Consider the following 22,168-nt stretch of genomic DNA (forward strand, 5'->3'; position numbering starts at 1 on the left):
AAAAGCTGGGTGATCATCCTCCAAGAAGCTGGGTGACCATCCTCCAAGTGTAGGGATTCCACAGTGTTTGCCAGGGACTGTAGGGCAAGTCTGATTAGCATCCAGGACATCTGCTTCCTGTAATAGTTATAAACAGGTTACCTCCCCAAAAGCTAACACCAAAGGGCACATTCTCTGGGGATAAGAACATGTATTTATACAGTAAACAAGGATTCAGTATTAGGATAACCATTTATTAAATACATCAATACAAAACATTTAGAATCCATATTTACATCCAACGTAGATATGTGCAAACATGAAGCAATCATAACACTGAATGCAAAGCTAGTTAATACTTGAGGATAAGTACAGTGAATACCATGTAATGCCTGCATTGTTCTAGGCTATGCTGTTGTAACCGTTGTACAGTCAGAGGTTTCGGGGTGTCCTGTCAGATAAGTAGCTACAGTATAAGCATGGCCCATTATTATACAATGATTTATTTCTACTACACCTACAAACATTACACACTATAGAGACCCGCTCTGTAGAGTATAAAAACAGTGATACAAATAATATACAAAAAAACACTGGTCCAAACTATAAGGATGGGTTCACTGGCTTCTTATGAAATTAGGCAGAGTGTTTGTGGGGAAAAACAGTTTTTTTTTACACAGGTTGATTATCAAGCAAATAAGCATTACTAAAACCCCCGGTCACGATATTTGTACCCTAAAGGGTCAGCAACGAGACAGCTAATGCTCGTTCATCAGCGGTGGATCTTATAGTGCCAGAAAGTTATACAGATTCCTATAATACCTTTGTGTGCTCCCTGCTGCCACCTCTGTCCATATCAGGAACTGTACAGAGCAGAGATATCTCGCTACTCGTAGACACAGACAGAGGTGGCAGCAGAAAGCATTGTGTCAGACTGGAAAGAATACACCACTTCCAGCAGCTGATAAGTACTGGAAGGCTTACGTTTTTTTTAATAGAAGACATTTACAAGTCTGTATAACTTTATTGCACCAGTTGATTTAAATTTCCTCCCCCCCCCCCCCCCCCGAAATACCCCTTTAATAAATTATTGTAGATAAATGACTAAAATGCCTTACACTGTCCTCTTCTTACATACCTGCACTGTTTATCCCTGCACTTTAATTTAAGGTTCCCAGGTACCCAAGGATCAGCCATGTAAACCGTGGAAACTGGTGGCATCCCCATCCGGCAGCAGTCGTGTGAAATGCATAACAATCCATGAAGAAGAAAATAAGTGTGAACACACCCAAAGATAATGATAAGCTGAGCATTATTAGAAAACCGGCTAAAAACATTGGGGGATATTCATCAAACATGGTGTAAAGTGAACCTGGCTCAGTTGCCCCTACCAACCAATCAGATTCCACCTTTCATTTTCCAAAGAGTCTGTGAGGAATGAAAAGTGGAATCTGATTGGTTGCTAGGGGCAACCAAGACAGTTAAACTTTACACCAGTTTAATAAATCTCCCCCATTGTTTCTTCTCCATGTATTTAGTCTGCTTTCAGGCACTATGAGCACCCCATTTTCATGGCATTTGTGGTGACCACCTATAGCTAATTGTATAACATGCCTTAAGGCCCTATTCCACAGAACGATTATCGCCGTATTCAGACGATATCGGCCGTCATGGCCAATAATCGTCCTCTGGAATAGGAGGCAACCATCACCCAACATCGTTCATGTCGGCTAACCATTGAAGTCGTTTGCCTTTCAACATGTTCTTCTGTGCAAACAGAGTGTTCAGTATTTGCAAAGAAGGGAATGTAATAACTTGGGTAAATCACCCGACCATCGAGTCCTATGGAGGGGGACACCACTACCGCCCACTATTTACAGTATGGCCCTTGATTTGCAGCACATAAATAATTGATCAGGTGGTTTATGATATGTTGATTGGAAATTTTAGCAGTGTGACTAGAAACTAGCCAAACCCCCTTGATTTAAATACTATAATATATATACAACATTACACACAGCTGCTTGGACACCTAATAGAATTATGTGACATAAGAGTCCGTCAGACTGTGAATGCGTCAAAGAATAATATTATGACAACATAATCCTGACAGATCACATGGCTAGGATCACATCAGCTCTATGTATATAAAACATAAAAGGACAATGTCAACTTATATGGAAAGTGTAGCCAAGGGCAAAAGCTGAGCATTTTCAAGTATAAGAAATTATCTAATCAGGTACAGGAAAAACTGCGACTACATTTATTTTTAAGCCAAAACCAAAGGTGAACAGATATATAGGAAGGACTTCTGCTATAGTTTCCCCCCAAACAACTGCAGGGTGTGACAGCAGCCGGAGGGCCCTATACACAGGCCGGAGGTCCCTATACACAGTCTGATTATCAATAATAAGGGATCCTGGGAACAATCAGTCCCTGCATTAAATAACCACATGATTAGGGTTCCCCACTCGCAGTCTGTGCTATTACACACACAGACATCGAACTGGGGGGCTGCGGGGAGCTGAAGGGGTAGCTGCCTGGAAAATTGTTCTTTAAATCATCCAAGTGGCCCATAGAAGAGAGCGACCGACCGTCACAATTGTTGTCGAAATTATGGAAGACAACCATCATCTGACATCTGCGATCGTTGCCTTTCAGCATGAGCTACAACATGAAATGATTATCAGCCGGAACAGCCAGTAATCGGCCTAGTCCATCCAATAATTGTTTCATGTAATAGGACCCTTAGACTATATTCACACATCGCATGCATCTTTAATTAATGCATCTTTAATTAGTGTTAATGAGCTCTATTTTAATGTGAATGGCGAAATTTGCAATAAAATATGGATATTTTAGCACAAAATTGCGAATTAGCACTGGTGTCTGAAAGTTATACACATTTTTAAATATCTCAAGCCTTCCAGTAAAGACATGGACAGAGGTGGAAGCAGGGAGCACCGTGTCTGAAAAGAAAACACCACTTCCTGCAGGACATACAGCAGCTAATAAGTACTGGGAGGCTTGAGATTTTTACTTTTATTTTATTTTCTGACACTAGTTGATCTACCATTGTTGTATAGGGAGGATGATATAAATGTTGGCTGACAATTATTAAAGGTGCATGGCCACCTTTAGACAGGCAGGCCCATGTCCGATACAAGTGCCAATCAAGCAGATTGCACCCCTTTAAGGAGCCTTTTACTTGGCTTGATAATCACACAGGCAGGGCCCATCACTGGATCATGCATATGGCCATCTGTTTCCATCTTTATTGGCTTTTCATCCATTTTAAACCTGCATAAAGGTTTTATTTTCTGACTAATGTGCGTTTGCTTGGGCCTATTACACAGCAAATATCAGTCTTTTCTTCTGCATAAATTCACTATTTACACATCACCCTTTAGGCAACACTCCCACTGTCCTGTCTATTACTAAACCTGAAGTACAAGTTGCCAAAAAAAAAAAAAAAAAAAAAAAAACAAGCTCAAACTTCTCCGAGGTGCAGTTCTATACACGTTATCAATACTTTACAGATCACCATCTAAGGCTATGGTTACACAGCATCACCCACATAAAATTGTTGCAGATTCCGTTTTTTTTTTTATTCTTAAAGACTCTCTACCCTTCACGAAGATCTTTAATGTGATGTTTAATACAACATAGTCCTGTCTAACTTTGAGGCCATACGATACATCTATTTTTGGCCATTTGACTACCGTTTATTGGAATGGCCATCATTTCGCAGCCAAACAACAGTTTCTATTTTAAATTCTGTACAAAAAGAGACGTTATGTGGTTGTGGTATACAAGGTTATTTTCATCTCAACTAAAATGGTTATACTTGTAGAACTCTTGTAGGACATTTTTGCAAGTACATTTAAACTTGCCTCCTTCTCCTGTTATGCTGCTCTTTTTCTCCCTTTGTTGACAGCTCATTACCAACCACGGCTCTGCTCTAAAAGCAGAGGTCCAGCTGGTGTATATATAGCTATAATGTAGATGGATAATAAACACCAGCCAAACCACTGCTTTCATAGCAGAGCAGTGGTTGGTAACCTAGACAACAAGCTGTCAATAGGAGAAAAAGAGCAGCATATCAGGAGAAAGAGGCAAGTTCTCTAAACAATGTATTTGCAACATGTTTGCAAAACTTGATGTCCCCTATACATTTACTATTTTAGTAAAGATGGGAATACCACTTGAAATAATATATAAGATCTATATATTGTGGGATGAACTCTACAAAATATGCAGAATAAATATTGCATTTAAGTTGCTTCGCCAGATACCATCAAAAATCCCACTCCAAAAGTTTATATATATATATATATATATATATATATATATATATATATATACCTAGCTGTGGTATTTTGTGAAGGTGTTGAGTATACTTTTACATACAACTTATATATATCGATAGAATCATGAACTCCTTGGTAGGTCATCGCATATGAGCATTGCGCTGGAAAAAAAGACTGTTCTGCAAGGAACAGCACAAGCAGTCAAAAAGACACAGAAAAGTCTAAACTGTGCTTTAAAAGATATTGAGGCATCTAGGTAGGGAATGCAACAACTAGGTTAACAGCTTCCGGTATATACTATTCTTGGCTGTTGTGACACCGGTCTCATTTTTGCTTGCAGAACTAATAAACTGACCGCTGCTGGTTATGGGTTCATCTACCTTCTTACAGCATATCAGACTATACAGGTATCTCTGACACTGAGAGGATGCGTAATAGTAGATCAGAGGGTCAAGACAACAACTGATGCTGCTGATACAGGCACAAAGTATATAGGCAAAATACAAAGACTCATTGGCCCCCTGGTGGAAATACAAGTAATGAATCAGAAAGATACAATTTGTTGGTCCAAAGCACATGATAAAAACACAAAGCACGATAATGGCTAAGACCAAGGCTCGGGTCTTCTTACATGAGTTCTCAATGCCAGAACTGCTCAGACTGTGGATGATAAAAACATAGGAGATGGTGGTAACAATTAAGGGAATGAAAAAAAAGACAAGGATGAAAGTGGAAAAATAGTAGAGGTAGAAGTTCTTAAGGTCTTTCAGGTCCAGGACGTCATGGCAGGTTGTGATGTCCAGCGAGGCAATGTGTTGAGTTTGTTCGCTCAAGAAAAGTGGCACTACACTAGCAATAGATATGATCCAGATGAGGGAACAGACCAGCCAAGCCCTACTCATTGTCCGCCAGGAGAGTGAATGCATTGGATAGACCACAGCCAGGAACCTGTCCACACTGATGCTGGTCATGAGCAGGATGGAGCAGTACATGTTACAGTAAAACGCCGCAGTGACAAATTGGCACATTCCAGGTCCAAAGAACCAGTTATTTCCAGAGAAGCGGTAAATGATGTTGAAAGGAAGCACGCTAACAAAGAGCACGTCAGCAGCGGCCAGGTTCAGCATGTATACCACCGCTGGTTTTCTAACCTTCATCTTAAATACGAATATGATCATCGCTAGCACATTCAGAGGCAAAGCTACAAAAAATACCAGAGTGTAGACTGATGGTACAAGCCTGGTCAACCACTGACCGCTGAGATAGTGTTGGGCCTGAGCAGTAATATTCTTCTTATTATCTGTTACTATCCCCCGGCTGCGAGGCATATGCGGCTCATGTTCTGGGTCATGCCCTGACTCTTCACCAGACGCATCAATTGCATCCTCTGGAAAATCTTCAAAATCATCATCAACAGGAACACTATAAAATGTTTTCAGGGTCAAATTTCCTTTGTCATTACCTGAAGAAAAAAGAAAATAATATATTTGAAGTTTTTTTTAAATAGTATTTATTATAAACATAGTTAAGTCACAGTATAAATATTGTCTTCATGGGCTATGAACACCTTTGTATCCATTTAGTTATTGCACTGCATCTATGTGATAAAAAGTACATTTGTAATTACCGTATTTTCCGACATATATGATGCCTGGGCGTATAAGACGACCCCTGACTTTCAATAAGATTGTCAGGGGTTCACCTTATATGCTGGAAAATGTTAACCCCTGCCTGACCGTAGCAGGGTTTACTAGCTAGAGCCCTGCTGCAATGAGGCAGGGGTTAACTGCAGTTAAAGCAAAAAAAACAAAAAACAACAGTTAACTCACCTGTAACCCGTTCCTAGCAGCCGCACATCTATCGTCCCGCTCCCGGCTCAGGCAGTGTGACTCACACTGTCTGCGCCGGAGATCCCTGAAGCTCTCCGGGGCAGCCAAACTTCTCTGATGAGATGCTCGGCTGCAGGAAAAGCTTTGGGATAATGACAGACGCTTTGGGAACTTCCGGAGCCTCCATCATTCTCCTGAAGCTTTCCCGGCAGTCAAGCGTCTCTGAGCTCCGATAAAGACGCTTGGCTGCCCGGGAGAGCTTCGGGGACCTCTGGCAGAGGCAGTGTCTCTGCATTACACTGCCTGCGCCGGAAACATAACGGGAGACGCACGGCTGCTGGGAACGGGTTACAGGTGAGTTAATAGTTTTTTTTTCTTTTTATAGTGGACACCGCATCCCCACAGGAGCTCCCCCACTATATGCGGCGACCATACATGGCGTATAAGAGATTTTTTCAGTTGGCTTATATGCAGGAAAATACGGTAGTTGTTAATAAAATATTTGCCCCCTTCTGCACCTGCAGCTTGCATGCATTACAATACATTGCAAGCTACTCAACACTATGTGCTCATTTACATTTTATTGAAGCTAAATTCATAACGCAGCTTAAAACACTTTTCTTCTACAAATCTACATTTTATTTTTCTAAATTGCATTGTACTTCTTATGTTCTTTAAAGAAAATTTTGCTCAGTTTTTTAATTTGCAGCCTGCACGCCTTTACATACACTGCATGCAGCTCTGTCTTGTCCACAGTTAGGCCTCATTCACATGTCAATATATTTTTGCTGACTGAAATTTGCGTCTGCATTTTGTATTTTTTTCCTGAGACTAAAAGCATTGTTCATTAAATCTTATATGCCGGAATTGGACTGAAGGAGACCCTATACACACCATACACATTAGATGGTCAAACTTAAAGGGAATCAGGAAATCATCTATTGTCTAAATTAAAGGGGTTATGCAGCGATACAAAAACATGCCCACTTTCCCCCTACTGTTGTCTCCAGCTTGGGCGGGGTTTTGAAACTCAGTTCCATTGAAGTAAATGGAGCTTAATTGCAAACCACACCTGAACTGGAGACAACAGTAGGGGGAAAAGTGGCCATGTTTTTGTAGCGTTGGATAATCCCCTAAATTTTTATGTAAAAAAAAAAAAACTAAGAATTTTTGGTGCCGTTTTTTCTAATTTTCCATTTTACTGTCTGGGTTATAAAATTATCCTAAAATCTTGTAGTTTCCATTGTGACCACTAGGACTTCTTCCTATTCTGTGCTGTGCTGTTTTCAAACATTTTTACCTCTCAGTTTCATGATATATACATTATAGAGTTTGCATATGATACATTAAATCTCTTTAAAAGGCAACATCAGTGGATATAGAGATCATATCCGTTATCTTAGACGTTATAGATAACCCATATCTTTGGCTTCCTGGAATAAAGCAGTTTAAGGAAATTAACAGATATTTACTTTAAAGATAAGATCCCATCCTTTTATTTCCCATATATAGCTGGGGACTGGTCACACATCCAGCAGTAAAGAACTGTGACCTACACTACTCTATAGAAATAGTTACCACACACATAATGAAGGAACTTTGTCCCTGTAATAAGATCAGGTCATAAAAACAACTTCCGTAATCTCACCTAAATCCATTTCATTGCGTTATAAGTACATGACGTGTCACCACTCCTGTTTGTGCTAAATAACAGGAAGAATAATAAGGGCATTTCTATGTAAAATATATAACCTACAACATCACAAATTATAGTCCACAAAGGCATGCAAAATCATGAGCACAAATCAGAAATTGTGGCAATACACCATAACACATAAGGGGACATTTATACAATGTACGGCAGGGGTGGACGCCAGGGAGAAGGCACAGGTGTAGATTTGGTATGCTGTGCGTCTCTTAGTGAATTCAGCTGGGGAAAGGGGGACGGGGCCTAATTTACGAGTACGAGTACGCCGGTCTTGGTAATTCCCATAGAGTAGATATCTAGATTGTAGGTCACATTGAACATCTATAGATTTTTTGTAGTTTAGAATCCTCTTTACAAACCGTATCCAAAACGAGAGTGTAACCTGTTTATTGATGATTAATAATCCATGCTGTGTGTTGTAGGTAAAAATCCAATTTACAATCTCTTGCAAATTATAGGTAACTCAACATACGCGAGAAAATATCCTGGGCTAATACAAATGATGATGGTGCCATCAATAGCTGATTGACTGGGTACCCGGCACCTCTACTGATCAGCTACTTGGTGCAAGAACTACACAGTCAACAAGGCTAGAAGTCACAAATCCTTCATTGTGTAGGGGTGGCATCTGGTTACTGCAATTCAGCTGCTCCCATTCAGTAACCCAAGGCCACCACTACACAATGAATAACACACAGCTTATGACCCCATTCACAGTGTAGTGCAAGGTGACATGGCTTTCACAAAAAGCTAAGTGGTGCAGTCCCAGGAGTTGGGTGGATAGGCCATTAATCATTTTAGCCTGCAAAAAAACCTTTAAGGGTGCGTTCACACCTACAGGATCTGCAGCAGATCTGCAGCAGATTTGATGCTGTGTTCAGTTATTTAAATGAAATCTGCTGCAGAAAATCAGCTGCAGATCCTGTAGGTGTGAACGCACCATAAAGGGGAACTATCAGCAGGTTAGACGGATTTTACCTGGTGATACCTCCCTACCTTCATCCTTGGCACCGTTCCTGTGCACATTGTCATTTACTCATCGGTCTGGTAAGACCATTAGGAACACTGTCCCGCCCCCATAGCGACGATCTGGCACACTCCACTGATTTTCATTAGAAGGGGCGGGCCCTCTGGGGCAGATCAGCGCTATGGGGACGGGGGCAGAGATCCTAACGGTGCCCCAGTGGTCCAAATGGTCTAAACAGACCATGGAGTAAACAACTAAGTGCACAGGAATAGCGCCAAGGAGGAAGTAAGAGACATACCTTCATCCTCAGCACCCAGTGCGCTATAGGGACATAGCAGGTTAGATCTTCCTAACCTGCTTATAGTTCCCCTTTAAGGCGTCATGCACATGGCTGTGTGTGCATACATACAAGCTTAAGCGGCAAGCAAACCATTACATAGCACCCATAAAAGTCTACAATCCATATGGTTATTTTGTATGCATCAGGTTTCTGATAGAGGTTTGTCATATACATTCAACAGAAGGAACATTTACATTCCGTGAATTTTATCCACTATGGCGCTAGACTAGAAGAACGTAGTCTAAGGCAGGGGTCTCAAACTCGCGGCCCTCCAGCTGTTGCAAAACTACAATTCCCATCATGCCTGGAGTGTAAGAGCTAAAGTTTTGGCTGTCCCAGGCATGATGGGAATGGTAGTTTTGCAACAGCTGGAGGGCCGCGAGTTTGAGACCCATGGTCTAAGATAAATATAACACCTGTATCCCTCTAAGCAAGGAATGGATGGAAGGACTGTATAGCCTATACAAAAGGAGCCCAAAATGTAAATATTTGAATGGCAAGTTCCAGTAAACTGGGATTCTTTTCTTCTCCTCTTTCGTTCACATGAAGGCAGGAATGGAATGCATTGGATGAGTGCCATAGGAAAAGCAGACACTATCAGGAGCAGGCAGTCACATGACGTCACCCCATTAAAATGTTTTGACGTGAATGAACTGTGACCTACTGGTGATTGCTGCGGAGGAGACGTTTTAGGTTATCAGCAATAAAAATACTAAACTAAAAGTGATCAGGAAAGAGCAACACAGGGTGATCTCTGCTTCTGTCGCTGTCTGCAAGGAATAATCCTAACGGCAGGTTCATGTGCAAAGAGACGTACATTTTACATTCTGTGGAGGTTTCAGACAGACAAAGTCAAAAGTCAGACATGTAAGCCTAGGGGAAGAAGAGTGAGGACATTCAACTAATACAGGCCATGACTATTCTGCACATGTGGTAGTAATGAAGGTATTACTCCAGAGGCCAATATGTGACCTTATACAATGATCGCCCAGATGCTTCATAATCGGCACCATGCTCTCAAAATACGGGATTCTTAGCAGCTAAGTCACTGCACTTAGGTGTGGTGATTCATGGAAAAGACAGTTCTTTATCCGATTCTTTATAATTAGAGATGAGCGAACCTGGAGCATGCTCGAGTCCATCCGAACCCGAACTTTCGGCATTTGATTAGCGGAGGCTGCTGAAGTTGGATAAAGCCCTAAGGCTATGTGGAAATCATGGATATAGTCATTGGCTGTATCCATGTTTTCCAGACAACCTTAGAGCTTTATCCAACTTCAGCAGCCCCCACTAATCAAATACCAAACGTTCGGGTTTGGATGGACTCGAACCCGAACCCGGTTCGCTCATCTCTATTTATAATTAGTGATGAGAGAACTTGCCGAACGTTCAGGTTCAGTCGACCCTAAACACTTGTCACTTGACTCCCGATGGTGGAGAAGTCCGGTTCAGATCTAGAGAGTCCTGGAAAACCTGGATACAGCCTATGTGTTCCTGGCAGCCCTAGAGCTGTATTCAACTTCTCCAGTCACCAGGACTTAAGCGTTCGGGCTCAGCTAAACCTGACCGTTTGGCAAGCTCACTCATGACTATTTATGATTTAACTAAATTAGCATTTTTCATTAATAAAATAATGAACATCAGTGCAAAAATTGTTATTGTTATCATCGTCAGCTGTTGCAAAACTATAATACTCATCATGTCTGGACAGTCAAAGCTTTGGCATTATAGAAATTGCAGTCTTGCAACAGTTGGAAGGTTGCAGGTTACCCTCCCCTGATCTACAGTGTATGGGGGCCTTCTGACTCTGACTTAGCTGCCACCAGAGCTGTCTGGCAACGGCTTATTCCAATCTTCACTGAGAACACATGATCATTTGACTGTGCCAAATGTTTATGACAACTATTTCACCATTTCTATGATCTGTTTGTTACTATGGTACCTTCATGTCCTGTATTAGCAGGACCTTATTCTGTGAAAACAGCAATACTTGTTCATTGTTGTCTTAAACTATGAAAAATTCTATAAAAATTTGTTTGAATTAAAAATGTTTATGACTACAGCTGCATTCTCAAGTTCCATGAAGTTGTCCATGCCCATGGACAAATTTATAGCCCATTGCTTTGTATTGTGCTATTGACATGTTCAGTGTTTTCACAGATCTCCAATCTGTTCCGTTTAAAAAGAGGACATGTAATAACTTGGAATGGAAGTACGGCACAGATTCCATTCCGCACAGAAATCTATGAGACACGGATGTACACGGATGTGATATCTGTGTTCATCCACAAAAGATACGGATGGGATGGAATCAGTGTAATTTAAAATGCTTTAGGGTCTGTTCACACGTACAGACTCGCTGCGTAAAACTCGCACAGAACTCGCATCAAACTCGCATGAAAGTAGCTGCGTTTTTTGTGGTGTTGAACTTGCCTGGGAAAATCATGTGAAAATCAAAACTCGCATGTAAAAATTTGCACCAAACACGCAGCGAGAATACACATACATTGACTTGATAGCAATCAGTATCGCTGTGAATTTATGTGCGAGAAACTCAAAGCTATAAATACGCAGCGAGTCTGTACGTGTGAACAGACCCTTAAACAGATCTGTGAAAAACACGAAGCAGAACGGATGTAAATACGGTAGGTTTTGCACGGATCATGGAGGTAGCTAGCGGACTACATTCACGGACCAGGAAAAAGACTGAATGTGTGACTGCAGCCTAAGGCCTCATTCACACATTCAGTAATTTTTCTGGGCCGCAAAACCTTCCGCTATTTTTTCTCTGTGATCTGTGGAAAATCCTCCATAATTGTATCTGTTTCTTTAAAATGTGAATAGTACTAGTTTGCATAGATTTGATCCTAGTTTTTTGTTGACGTCACGAATGTGACATCCATAAAAAGTACGGGTCCCATAGACTTCTATTGGTAATCTGTACGAATTACGGATTAACACGGACTGTGTGAATAGCCGAATATAAATCAATGTGCTCTAAGTTGAACCGTGATTATGGATCCAAAATTACAGACAACTTTAAGGGACGTGTAAATAAGGCCTAAGGCTGCCAGTCAATGACTATTAAAGGCTATGGCCAACTTTAGGAACCTTTCACACTGCAGATAGCAGTGCTCATTGTTGATTGTTACATTCCCAATTTAAAGTCTGCACCCTGAGACTCTTCTGCCTCTACTGAGACTCTTCTGCCAGTTTCTTGATCACTTTGCTATAAGGCTTCCTAATTTTTTTAGTTTACATTCACATTTGCATCAGAGCTCCTTATTGCAGATTCTGTTCAGGGACACAAAACGGAGCCAGATGGTCAATTGCATAATGGATCACTAATAGAGATAAGGGAACCGGGTTCGGGTTCGAGTCCATCCGAACCCGCACGATCTGCATTTAATTAGCGGGGGCTGCTGAACTTGGATAAAGCTCTAAGGTTGCCTGGAAAACATGGATACAGCCAATGACTATATCCATGTTTTCCACATAGCCTTAGGGCTTTATCCAACTTCAGCAGCCACCGCTAATCAAATGCAGAAAGTTCGGGTTCGGATGGACTCGAGCATGCTCCAGGTTCACTCATCTCTAATCACTAACCTACAGATCCTGATGGATCCAAACAGATCCTATTAACTTCAATGGGGGTCCGTCAGGTTTCCTTCAAGCTTCTGTTTATTTATTGACCAGATAAAAAAAATAAAATAAACTACTGCAGACTCAAGTTTTGCTAAATAAACAGTATCTGTGGCAAAGTTCTAACGGAAATGTGAGTGTAACCTTACCTTGTAAAATATATTTAAAAAAAAAAAAAAAAAGTGGAAACCCAGCCTTAAAGTGTCCCTGTCGTTATACCTTTTAACCCCTTAAGGTCAAAGCCAATTTTCGTTTTTGCACTTTTGCTTTTTCCACTTTATGTTTAAAAGTCCATAGCGCCTGCATTTTTTCACCTAGAGACGTATATGAGCGCTTATTTTTTGCGAAACCAATTGTACTTTGCAATGACAGGCATTATTTTTCCATAAAATATGCTGGGAAACCGTGAAAAAATCATTTGCACTGTCAAATTGGAAAAAAAAGGAATTTGTTTGGATTTCAAGGAGTTTTGCATTTACGTCGTTTGCCCTATGGTAAAACTGACTTGTTATGCATGTTCCTCACATCAGTACGATTACAACGATATGTAACATGTATAACTTTTATTTTATCTGATGGCTTTTAAAAAATTTAAACCATTGTTAACAAATATATGTTCCTTTAAATCGCTCTATTCCCTGGCTTATGGCGTTTTTTTTACCTTTGGCCTATGGGGCTGTGTGAGGTGTCCTTTTTTGCGCCATGATGTGTTTTTTCTATCGGTACCTTGTTTACACATATACAACTTTTTGATCACTTTTTATTACATTTTTTCTGGATTTGATGCGACCAAAAATTTTTGCGCTTACGCCGTTTACCTTGCGAGATCAGAAATGTGATTAATTAATAGTTCGGGCGATTACGAGCGCGGCAATACCAAACATATTTATTTATATTTATAAAATGGGAAAAGGGGGGTGATTTGGACTATTAATAGGGGAGGGGATTTTTTTATTAATAAAAACACTTTTTTATATTTTTTTTTCTACTCTAACTAGAAGTCCCCCTGGGGGACTTGTATATACACAGCAAAGATCCATTAGATCTGTGATCCATTGCACTGGCCTGCTGCAGACCACAGCAATCTATTGCCGAGCCGGGATCAACGTCATTGCGACGCTGAGTCCTGTCCCGGCTAGAAGCAAGGATCTCCCCCCCAGGGACGTGAGGTCTGAAGCATTTCAATGCAACTGTCAGGTCTGACAGCTGCACTGGAATGCTTAATTAGCCGGTGCGGCAATGGGACCCACGCCGGCTAATATGGGCGCTCCCCGGCTACAGATAGCAGCCCTGAGCGGCGCCGTTCAGAGCGGGGTCCCGGCGGGACCCCTCTCTGAACTCCCCCTGTGCCACCATGACGTACCAGGTATGTCATGGGACACTAAGGGGTTAAAAACTAAATCAACAGCAGATGCGATATAAAGCAAGTTTGCTATTTACATTTATTATCGTTTTGAGACAAATTACCAAAAAGTGCCATTCTCACTAGGGGACTGCCAACTACAGCACACTGTCAGCACCTTAGGTGGGGCCCAGGAGCTGACAGATTCCCTACAATCACAGTGAGTTCATCAGCAACTTGACCTCTTGACCCTCCCAGCATTATAAAAAGCTAAAAAGTTGCAGATGAAGCCTGCCAGGGACATGTTTACTAGAGATGAGCAAACTTGCCGAGGTTCGGGTTCGTATGAACCTGAACTCTCGGCTTCTGATTCCCGCTGTCTGCCCGCTCCATGGAGAGAGTGGATACAGCCAGAGGACCGCTTGGAAAATTGGGATACAGCCATAGCCATAGGCTGTATCCCAGTTTTCCAGGGGGTCCACCGGCTGTATCCACCCTCTTCACGGAGCCTGCAGACAGCGGGAATCAGAAGCCGTGAGTTCAGGTTCATACGAACCCGAACCTCGGCAGGTTAGCTCATCTCTATTGTTTATATCATCAGTTTTGGAAGGGGGCTGGGGGATGGAGAGAAAAGCTCACACACAGTTTTGGTGTCTTCAGCAGAAAGCAGCATCTCAGAACTGGGAGAAGGAGACTGAATAGATAATAACAAGTATGGAGTGAATTGTTAGTTTCACCATGGGCAGCAACATATGAAAAGTTATATTTGCGTGGAATACCCCTATAAGACCACACTGCAAAAGGTCCCGTAATTTGCTTTCGTTTATAAAGACTATTGTCTCTTGAGAGCCTCATTAACATTTGCTGAATCACTCTATTGCTGCAATCAGCTGTTGGCCACACATCTCCTATCACATGGCCAATGACTTTTAAGCAGGCCACAATGGTCCAATCAGCCAATAAACAAGGTCTGATCGCTAGCCCTACCACATAGGGAGATACTGACCTATTCTGCAGATAAGCACACCGTGTAATAGGGCCCTAAGAATGTTTCCCCTTCCTTCTAATGCGGAAATACATTCCTATATTATATTATAAAGACAGGAAAGTAAAAGTTTCAGGTACATTAGCAATTGTGCAGTGTCCCAGAACAGGCTGTTTGTTTCACACTTTAAGTTTACTTTTATTACTATAGCCATGCCTGTCCTGGAAACTATGTGCACTGCAACTGTTTACTGTGTAGTCCCTATTACTCTCAGGTTCATGTGTATCTTGTGTGCATAACTATGTGCAGTGGTATGCAAAGGCTGGTGATCACGTGACCGTGCCCCGTAACCATGGTTTCTCCAATGGCCGTCTAGCTTTGGCCAGGGGTACCATGTGACTTCCCCTTGCTGCGCGGTTCCAGCCCCTGTTCCCAAGCAAGGAGGTTGTGTGTGTGTGTGTCCCTCTTCACCTTCAGAAGAGTGGCTGGTGCTCTGCTGTTGCAGTTCCTGGTTGTCCGCCTGCTCAAGTGCCTGGAGTATCCTCTCATCTGGGTGTCGTTCCTGCTCTCTATCTCCTCATCAACTCAAGATATTCACCGCTAGTATTCTAATCCACCCAGCCTCTCTATTCCTCTATCCCTACTACTCCCATCATCCGGCACGCTTCACCTCAGCCTATGCAGCACCACCTTTGCTCTGTCTGTTTAATCCTGCTATATACCCGGTTGCATCCAGAGGAGACTGTTGCTACCAGTTACCTCAGTTACAATAAACTTGTAACCACCGCTGTTACTGAACCCTGGCATTGGTGTCGCTTATCTGGTGCCCCGACTAGGTACAGCGAAGAATCGCATGCCCAGTGTCCCGCATAGAACTGCAGACCGGCCTACAGCTGTGCCACCCTCATGCCAGTACCGTGACAACTCTATACCCTGCAGCTGCCCGGTTCCTGCCTGCTAGTAACACCTGCACTGCGGAGTGGCCCTCACGGGTCAGGGCATCGCAATTGGGCTCTAAATATTTGTCTAGTCCCAGTCTATTTGGGCAAGTCCTTATATTCCAGTATAGAGATTTCATGCGTTCAGACGCCTTCATAAAGTAATCCAACACGACATGGATAAATGTAATATAAACACGTACAAACCACAATAGCAATGATTTACATAGACCCTGGCGTACACATGGTTCAGCCAGCCCAAATAGTTCCACCCTGGGAAGGGCTTTCAATATAGTGCCAGAATAGCTGAATAGGAGGGGGCTGAACTTCCGAGAAAGCTGAAACAAAAGGTCCCAGGAGCACAAAGCCGGACTGAATGTATCAATCCCAGGCCATTCTGAACAGCAGAATGAACATACACAACACCGAGGAAGGGAAACATTTTGTTAGCAGAAGTTGCAGGTTGTAACAAGGAAAGATCTCCTGCCTAGAGAAAAGCGGTGTTTCTAGAATCATATGGGAAAGGGGGTCTTCTAAGTAGGGGTGGGTTCACATTGAGGAATTCTCGCGGATAAACTCCGCAGAATTCCGCTGGCTGTACGCGCTCACGGACACGCGCCTTTCCGCCGGCTCCATAGAATAGGCTGATTCCGCATTCCACTGAAAGAATTGACATGTCCGTGACAATTCCTCAATGTGAACCCACCCTAACACAAGAGGCAACTTCCTAACTGGAGGCAAGTCTATGGGTGACCTATATCTGCTCTGTACAACATGAAGCTATAATAGTGCTGTGTACAAGAGGGAAATAATGCAGTATATTGTGTATAGCAGCTATATCCATATATGCAATGGGTGATCATAGAATGATGCAGGTTTCGCCTGAGGAAGGTCCACTGATACCATACCCACAGGATGAGAGCTGTTATACACTGTACCATTCTCCCTGCAACATTCCCAATAGCAGAAAGCCTGGATCCTGACAGTTAACTCCTTCAGTGCCACAAACTGGGAAGCAGCAGCTCTGTGCTGGTGATTACCAGGTCAGGTACCACTATACAGACAGACTGGGTCCTACTAAGGTCAGTGTTTGTGAACTGGCACAATAAATCAAAAATAGCATGTGTTTTTTTTTTTTTTTTTTTTAACATGTGCATACTGTACTTACCAACTTTTTGGACGGCCAAAGAGGGATACTTGTAGATCACTGTAGGAAAATTGTTCAGACATTTCTATGCTTTTTAATTCAAGGATGCATTCACACATAGAGGATCTGCTGCAGATTGATGCATTTAGTTACATTGATATCTGCAAATCTGCAGCAGATCCTGTATGTATGACTGCATCCTAAAGACGAGCGGGTAAGTGCGGGGAGCTGCGGGGGTGCTGCCCGGGCAATCATTAAATTGTCCAGGCAGCCTATAGAAGGCAGTGGCGGTCAGCTGCTGCCGCTCCTATTCTACAGAGCAACGGCAGCAGATAGTTGCTAGGCTGAATCGTTTGTTTTTCAGCCTGTTGATGTCGGCTGATCGTTGTCTTCTATTACACACAGCGATTATCAGAATACGGCTGATAATCACTTTGTGTAATAGGGACTTTAGGTCTCATTGACCCATCAGTAACCCTGTCTGTAATTGGGGACCGTAAACTGCGGACAGGATTAGGAATGTGTTTCAGTAGCTGGCTGCATTTGCAGGGACCTGCTGGCATATAGATAACACGGACGCACAATGGTTTCATCATTTTTTGTGGCACATTATTGCCCCAAAACGGATCCGTAACACCTACAGATGTGTGTATGGGGCCATATGATCTGCATGTGTGAAATGATGTGTGACAGGAGGCAATAATGTTACACGATTCATCTGAATACAAAAATTTTTAGGATTTTTCGTGCACCACATGATAGAATAATATGCACATTTTGGGTCTAATAGAGCAACATAAACAATTAATGCCAATCTAATTCCTAGGTCAAAAAGAGGGACATGTAAGGGGCAAAGAGGGACAGGGGGGCGTGGCTCTAAAGTAGGGACACTTGGGAGGTATGCATGTGTACGGATTTGAGTTAGGACTATGATTCGTGCTGTAAAAAAAACAAAACAGTAAGCCACTATACGGCCCGTATTCAGGGCCATACAAATCACCTGGCGAGGTCTGTGCAGCTGCAGACGCTTTGCGGACAATTGCGGTAGCACTTCTGTAATCCTGTCTGAAGCTGTGGATGTGTAAATTGAGCAATTCACTCCCAGAAATTCCTGCATCAGATCTACTGCATGTAAACATCCCCTTGAAGTGACCACTGGACTGACCACCACTTTATGGCACACAACGCAGATGCCACTTGCCACAAATGACAGCAGTTGTAGTTTTGCTACAGCTGGACAGGTTCCCTATCCCTGAGGGAGAGGATAGCCAGCAGATGACTGAAGGTTTGACTACCATTCCCGAGAATTAGAAGATAATCGTCGCTAGAATAAGTGATGTGGCCAGCTCCTGTGCGGCCACCACTCCAGTCACTGTGCATGGGGCCAACAAACGTTTCTGGGCACTGTAGTTCCACATCATTCATTACAGGGTCCCAGCAGTCAGACCCCACCAATCAAACTTACTGAGATGGGGCTATGTTTACACAACATATTTATGGAATTATTCATGGCCGTTGTTGCAATTTCCAGGACCAGATCCATCTTTTTCCAGCACACACTCTATATACAGATATACAGTATATATAGGAGTATATACTCTAGGACTGGTCATTCAGCTCTCTGCACTATACATCTCCAGAACACAGTATATACAATATATAGTATACACACCAGGGCTGATCACTCATCTCTGCACTATACATCTCCAGAACACAGTATATACAATATATAGTATACACACCAGGGCTGATCACTCATCTCTGCTCTATATACACTACTCTCCAGTCCATACACACTATACATTATACAGTATATACTCCAGGGTTGGTCACTAATCTCTGCTCTATATACACTACTCTCCAGTCCATACACACACTATACATTATACAGTATATACTCCAGGGTTGGTCACTAATCTCTGCACTATATATACACTACTCTCCAGTCCATACACACACTATACATTATACAGTATATACTCCAGGGCTGGTCACTAATCTCTGCACTATATACACTACTCTCCAGTCCATACACCCTATATACAGTACATTATACAGTATATACTCCAGGGTTGGTCACTAATCTCTGCACTATATATACACTACTCTCCAGTCCATACACACACTATACATTATACAGTATATACTCCAGGGCTGGTCACTCATCTCTGCTCTATATACACTACTCTCCAGTCCATACACACACTATACATCATACAGTATATACTACAGGGTTGGTCACTAATCTCTGCACTATATACACTACTCTCCAGTCCATACACCCTATATACAGTACATTATACAGTATATACTCCAGGGTTGGTCACTAATCTCTGCACTATATATACACTACTCTCCAGTCCATACACCCTATATACAGTACATTATACAGTATATACTCCAGGGTTGGTCACTCATCTCTGCACTACATACACTACTCTCCAGTCCATACACACACTATACATTATACAGTATACAGTATATACTCTAGGGTTGGTCACTCATCTCTGCACTATATATACTACTCTCCAGTCCATACACACTATACATTACACATTATATACTCCAGGGCTGGTCACTCATCTCTGCACTAATATATATATTATATATACATACTACTCTCCAGTCCATACACACACTATACATTATACATTATACAGTATATACTCCAGGGTTGGCCACTCATCTCTGCACTATATACACTACTCTCCAGTCCATACACACTATACATTACACATGATATACTCCAGGGCTGGTCACTCATCTCTGCACTATATATATATATATATATATATATATATATATATATATATATATATATATATACATACTACTCTCCAGTCCATACACACGTAATACAGTATATACTCAAGTGCGGATCACTCACCTCCCTGAACTTGGCATATCCCGGCACACAGCAGGCCTGCCAGGCAGAGCAGTCGGAGCCCCCGCTTCCCCTCCATGCCTCCGTGTCCTGTGTCACACACACGCAGAGTGTGGAGCCGCCGCGGAGCCCTGAGCTGGTGGAGTGCGGGTGGAGTGCGGCCGTAGGCGGGAGCAGCGTGCGCCTCCTCCCTGTGGGCTCAGCTCGGACCAATATCCACAGGAGACGCTGAGGACTCCAGTCTTTGTTAGTTGAGGGTGAGGATGGTGGAGAGGGGGTGATGGGGATGTGGGGGAGGGTGTACACTCCGGTCACACCGTTCTCATCTGTCTCAGTGAGTCATGTTTGAAGACATTAAGCAAGTGTTCCCTGAGTCCTGTGCGACATCTTCCAGAGCGTGCTGCGACCTTTGGAGATCTCACCAGGCTGCAACAGGCGCCAGACCCCATGACATAGTTCTTTCATGTTAATAATATTCATATAGGCTTTTCTTTAAGGAAATGTATCATGTATTATATTAGAGATGTAGTTATGTATTACGCTGTATTCCCCAGTATTGCTAATATAGGGAGCTGCTGTAATAAGGAGGGCTGCTATGGATGGGGGTCCTGGCTTCCTTCTAGTTGCAGCTTTCCTATCTGTCTGCCCATTGTTCTCTATGGCCCCAGCATCTATTATGCAGATTATTGTACAGCAGTCAGGTCAGCTTTTATGTTAGTATTGTAAGGATTCCCACTATAGTTTATGCTATGAAGGAAACTAGTGATCCTTTTTTTTCTTATGTATATTTTTTCTTTCCGCAAATACTATTATATTGAGAAAATGTTCATCCTGTTTTATCACCTATCCTTGTTGGCAGCCTAATTCTCCAGATAATAGTATTCACAGAAAGAAAAAAAATAGATGGAAAAAAGTTTTAAGAGTAACTTGGTTTAAGAGCGTTTTAGTTTAAGAGCTCACAGTTTTTCAAAATTGTGACTTGGTTTAAGAGCATTGCTTTGGTTTAAGAGCTCCCTGTACCGGGTGGAAGGGGGAGTGGGGGAGGGACATGGCCTGCACAAGGTGGTCTACAGCCCTGTACTCTGACCCAGGAAGTCTCCATCACCTTCCAAATCATAGCAAATCCACCTGGGGCTGGGGCTTACATCAGGGGACAGGGCTGTGGAGGTAATCTCTCCATAGCTGTAACCCCTCTCCTCAGAGAGTGCTGCTATACTGTGCCCACATCTGCCCTGCTCATTCCTTCATACTCCCTGCAGTCTCTGTCCGCCCTTGTGTTTCCCATCCTCTCCATTACTGTACAGTAATTTATAATATCACATTCTGCTGTTTCTGTTTGTTTCATCTGTTTTACATGTTATTCAGAATAATTAATCATTTTTTGGGGGGTGTGGAACCAATTGTCTGCATTTCTATGATTTCTTATGGGAAAATTTGCTTTGGTGTAAGAGTGGATTTGGATTACAAGCACGGCCTCGTAGCGAATTATGCTCGTAATTCAAGGCACTACTGTACTATCTTTGTGAGAATATATATAATTAGCGTTGGCCATACTGCATGTGCTTGTCTGGCTGCACAGGGGCCCAAGAGGGAAAGGAGCCTGCGCACTTAGACAGCCATGGTGTCAGGCAGCCAGTGCGGATTTACTAACATAGCCCCCCGCTGTATACATACTGTGAGGGATTTGTGACATCACAGCCCCGCAGCGCAGCCATCCATGCATCTTCTGAGCAACAGCTTATCAGAAGCAAGCGCACACACAGGCACGCTTTGCCAAGTAAGTGTTTCCCCCCCTGTTGGCGGAGAGCTGTATCACCACTTACAAGCAAACAGAAAAGGTCTGTGAAAGCAAATGTACTAGTCAGTGTGAGAGGGATAGTTAGGGGGCCCTTGAGTCCAACCGAAATAGTCGGGGGGGGGGGGGTTTAAGGGGCCCTTGGTTCTAACTGTTCTAGTCAGTGTGTGGGGGGGGTGATTATGGGGGCCCTTGGGTGTCTAACTGTACCAATCAATGTTATGCAATACGGTAGTGTCTAAATCCCATACTGTACAGGGACCTCGCTGGGGGCGTGCACATAGCTCCCTGACAAGCCCCAA

General features: G+C 42.7%; 1 protein-coding gene across 1 annotated transcript; it reads right to left on the reverse strand.

The window, feature by feature from the left end:
- Positions 1-219: 219 nt before the first annotated feature.
- LOC138786080 (proteinase-activated receptor 1-like) lies at positions 220-20,322 on the reverse strand. The gene is made up of 2 exons (XM_069962767.1): positions 20,075-20,322; positions 220-5,751 (listed from the first exon to the last, which is right to left on the reverse strand). Exons 1-2 carry the CDS (start codon positions 20,148-20,150, stop codon positions 4,562-4,564), a joined length of 1,266 nt encoding a protein of 421 aa, XP_069818868.1. The 5' UTR covers positions 20,151-20,322; the 3' UTR covers positions 220-4,561.
- Between the last annotated feature and the right edge of the window lie 1,846 nt (positions 20,323-22,168).

The sequence above is a fragment of the Dendropsophus ebraccatus genome, chromosome 3 (assembly GCF_027789765.1).
Source record: "Dendropsophus ebraccatus isolate aDenEbr1 chromosome 3, aDenEbr1.pat, whole genome shotgun sequence".
NCBI lineage: Eukaryota > Metazoa > Chordata > Amphibia > Anura > Hylidae > Dendropsophus > Dendropsophus ebraccatus.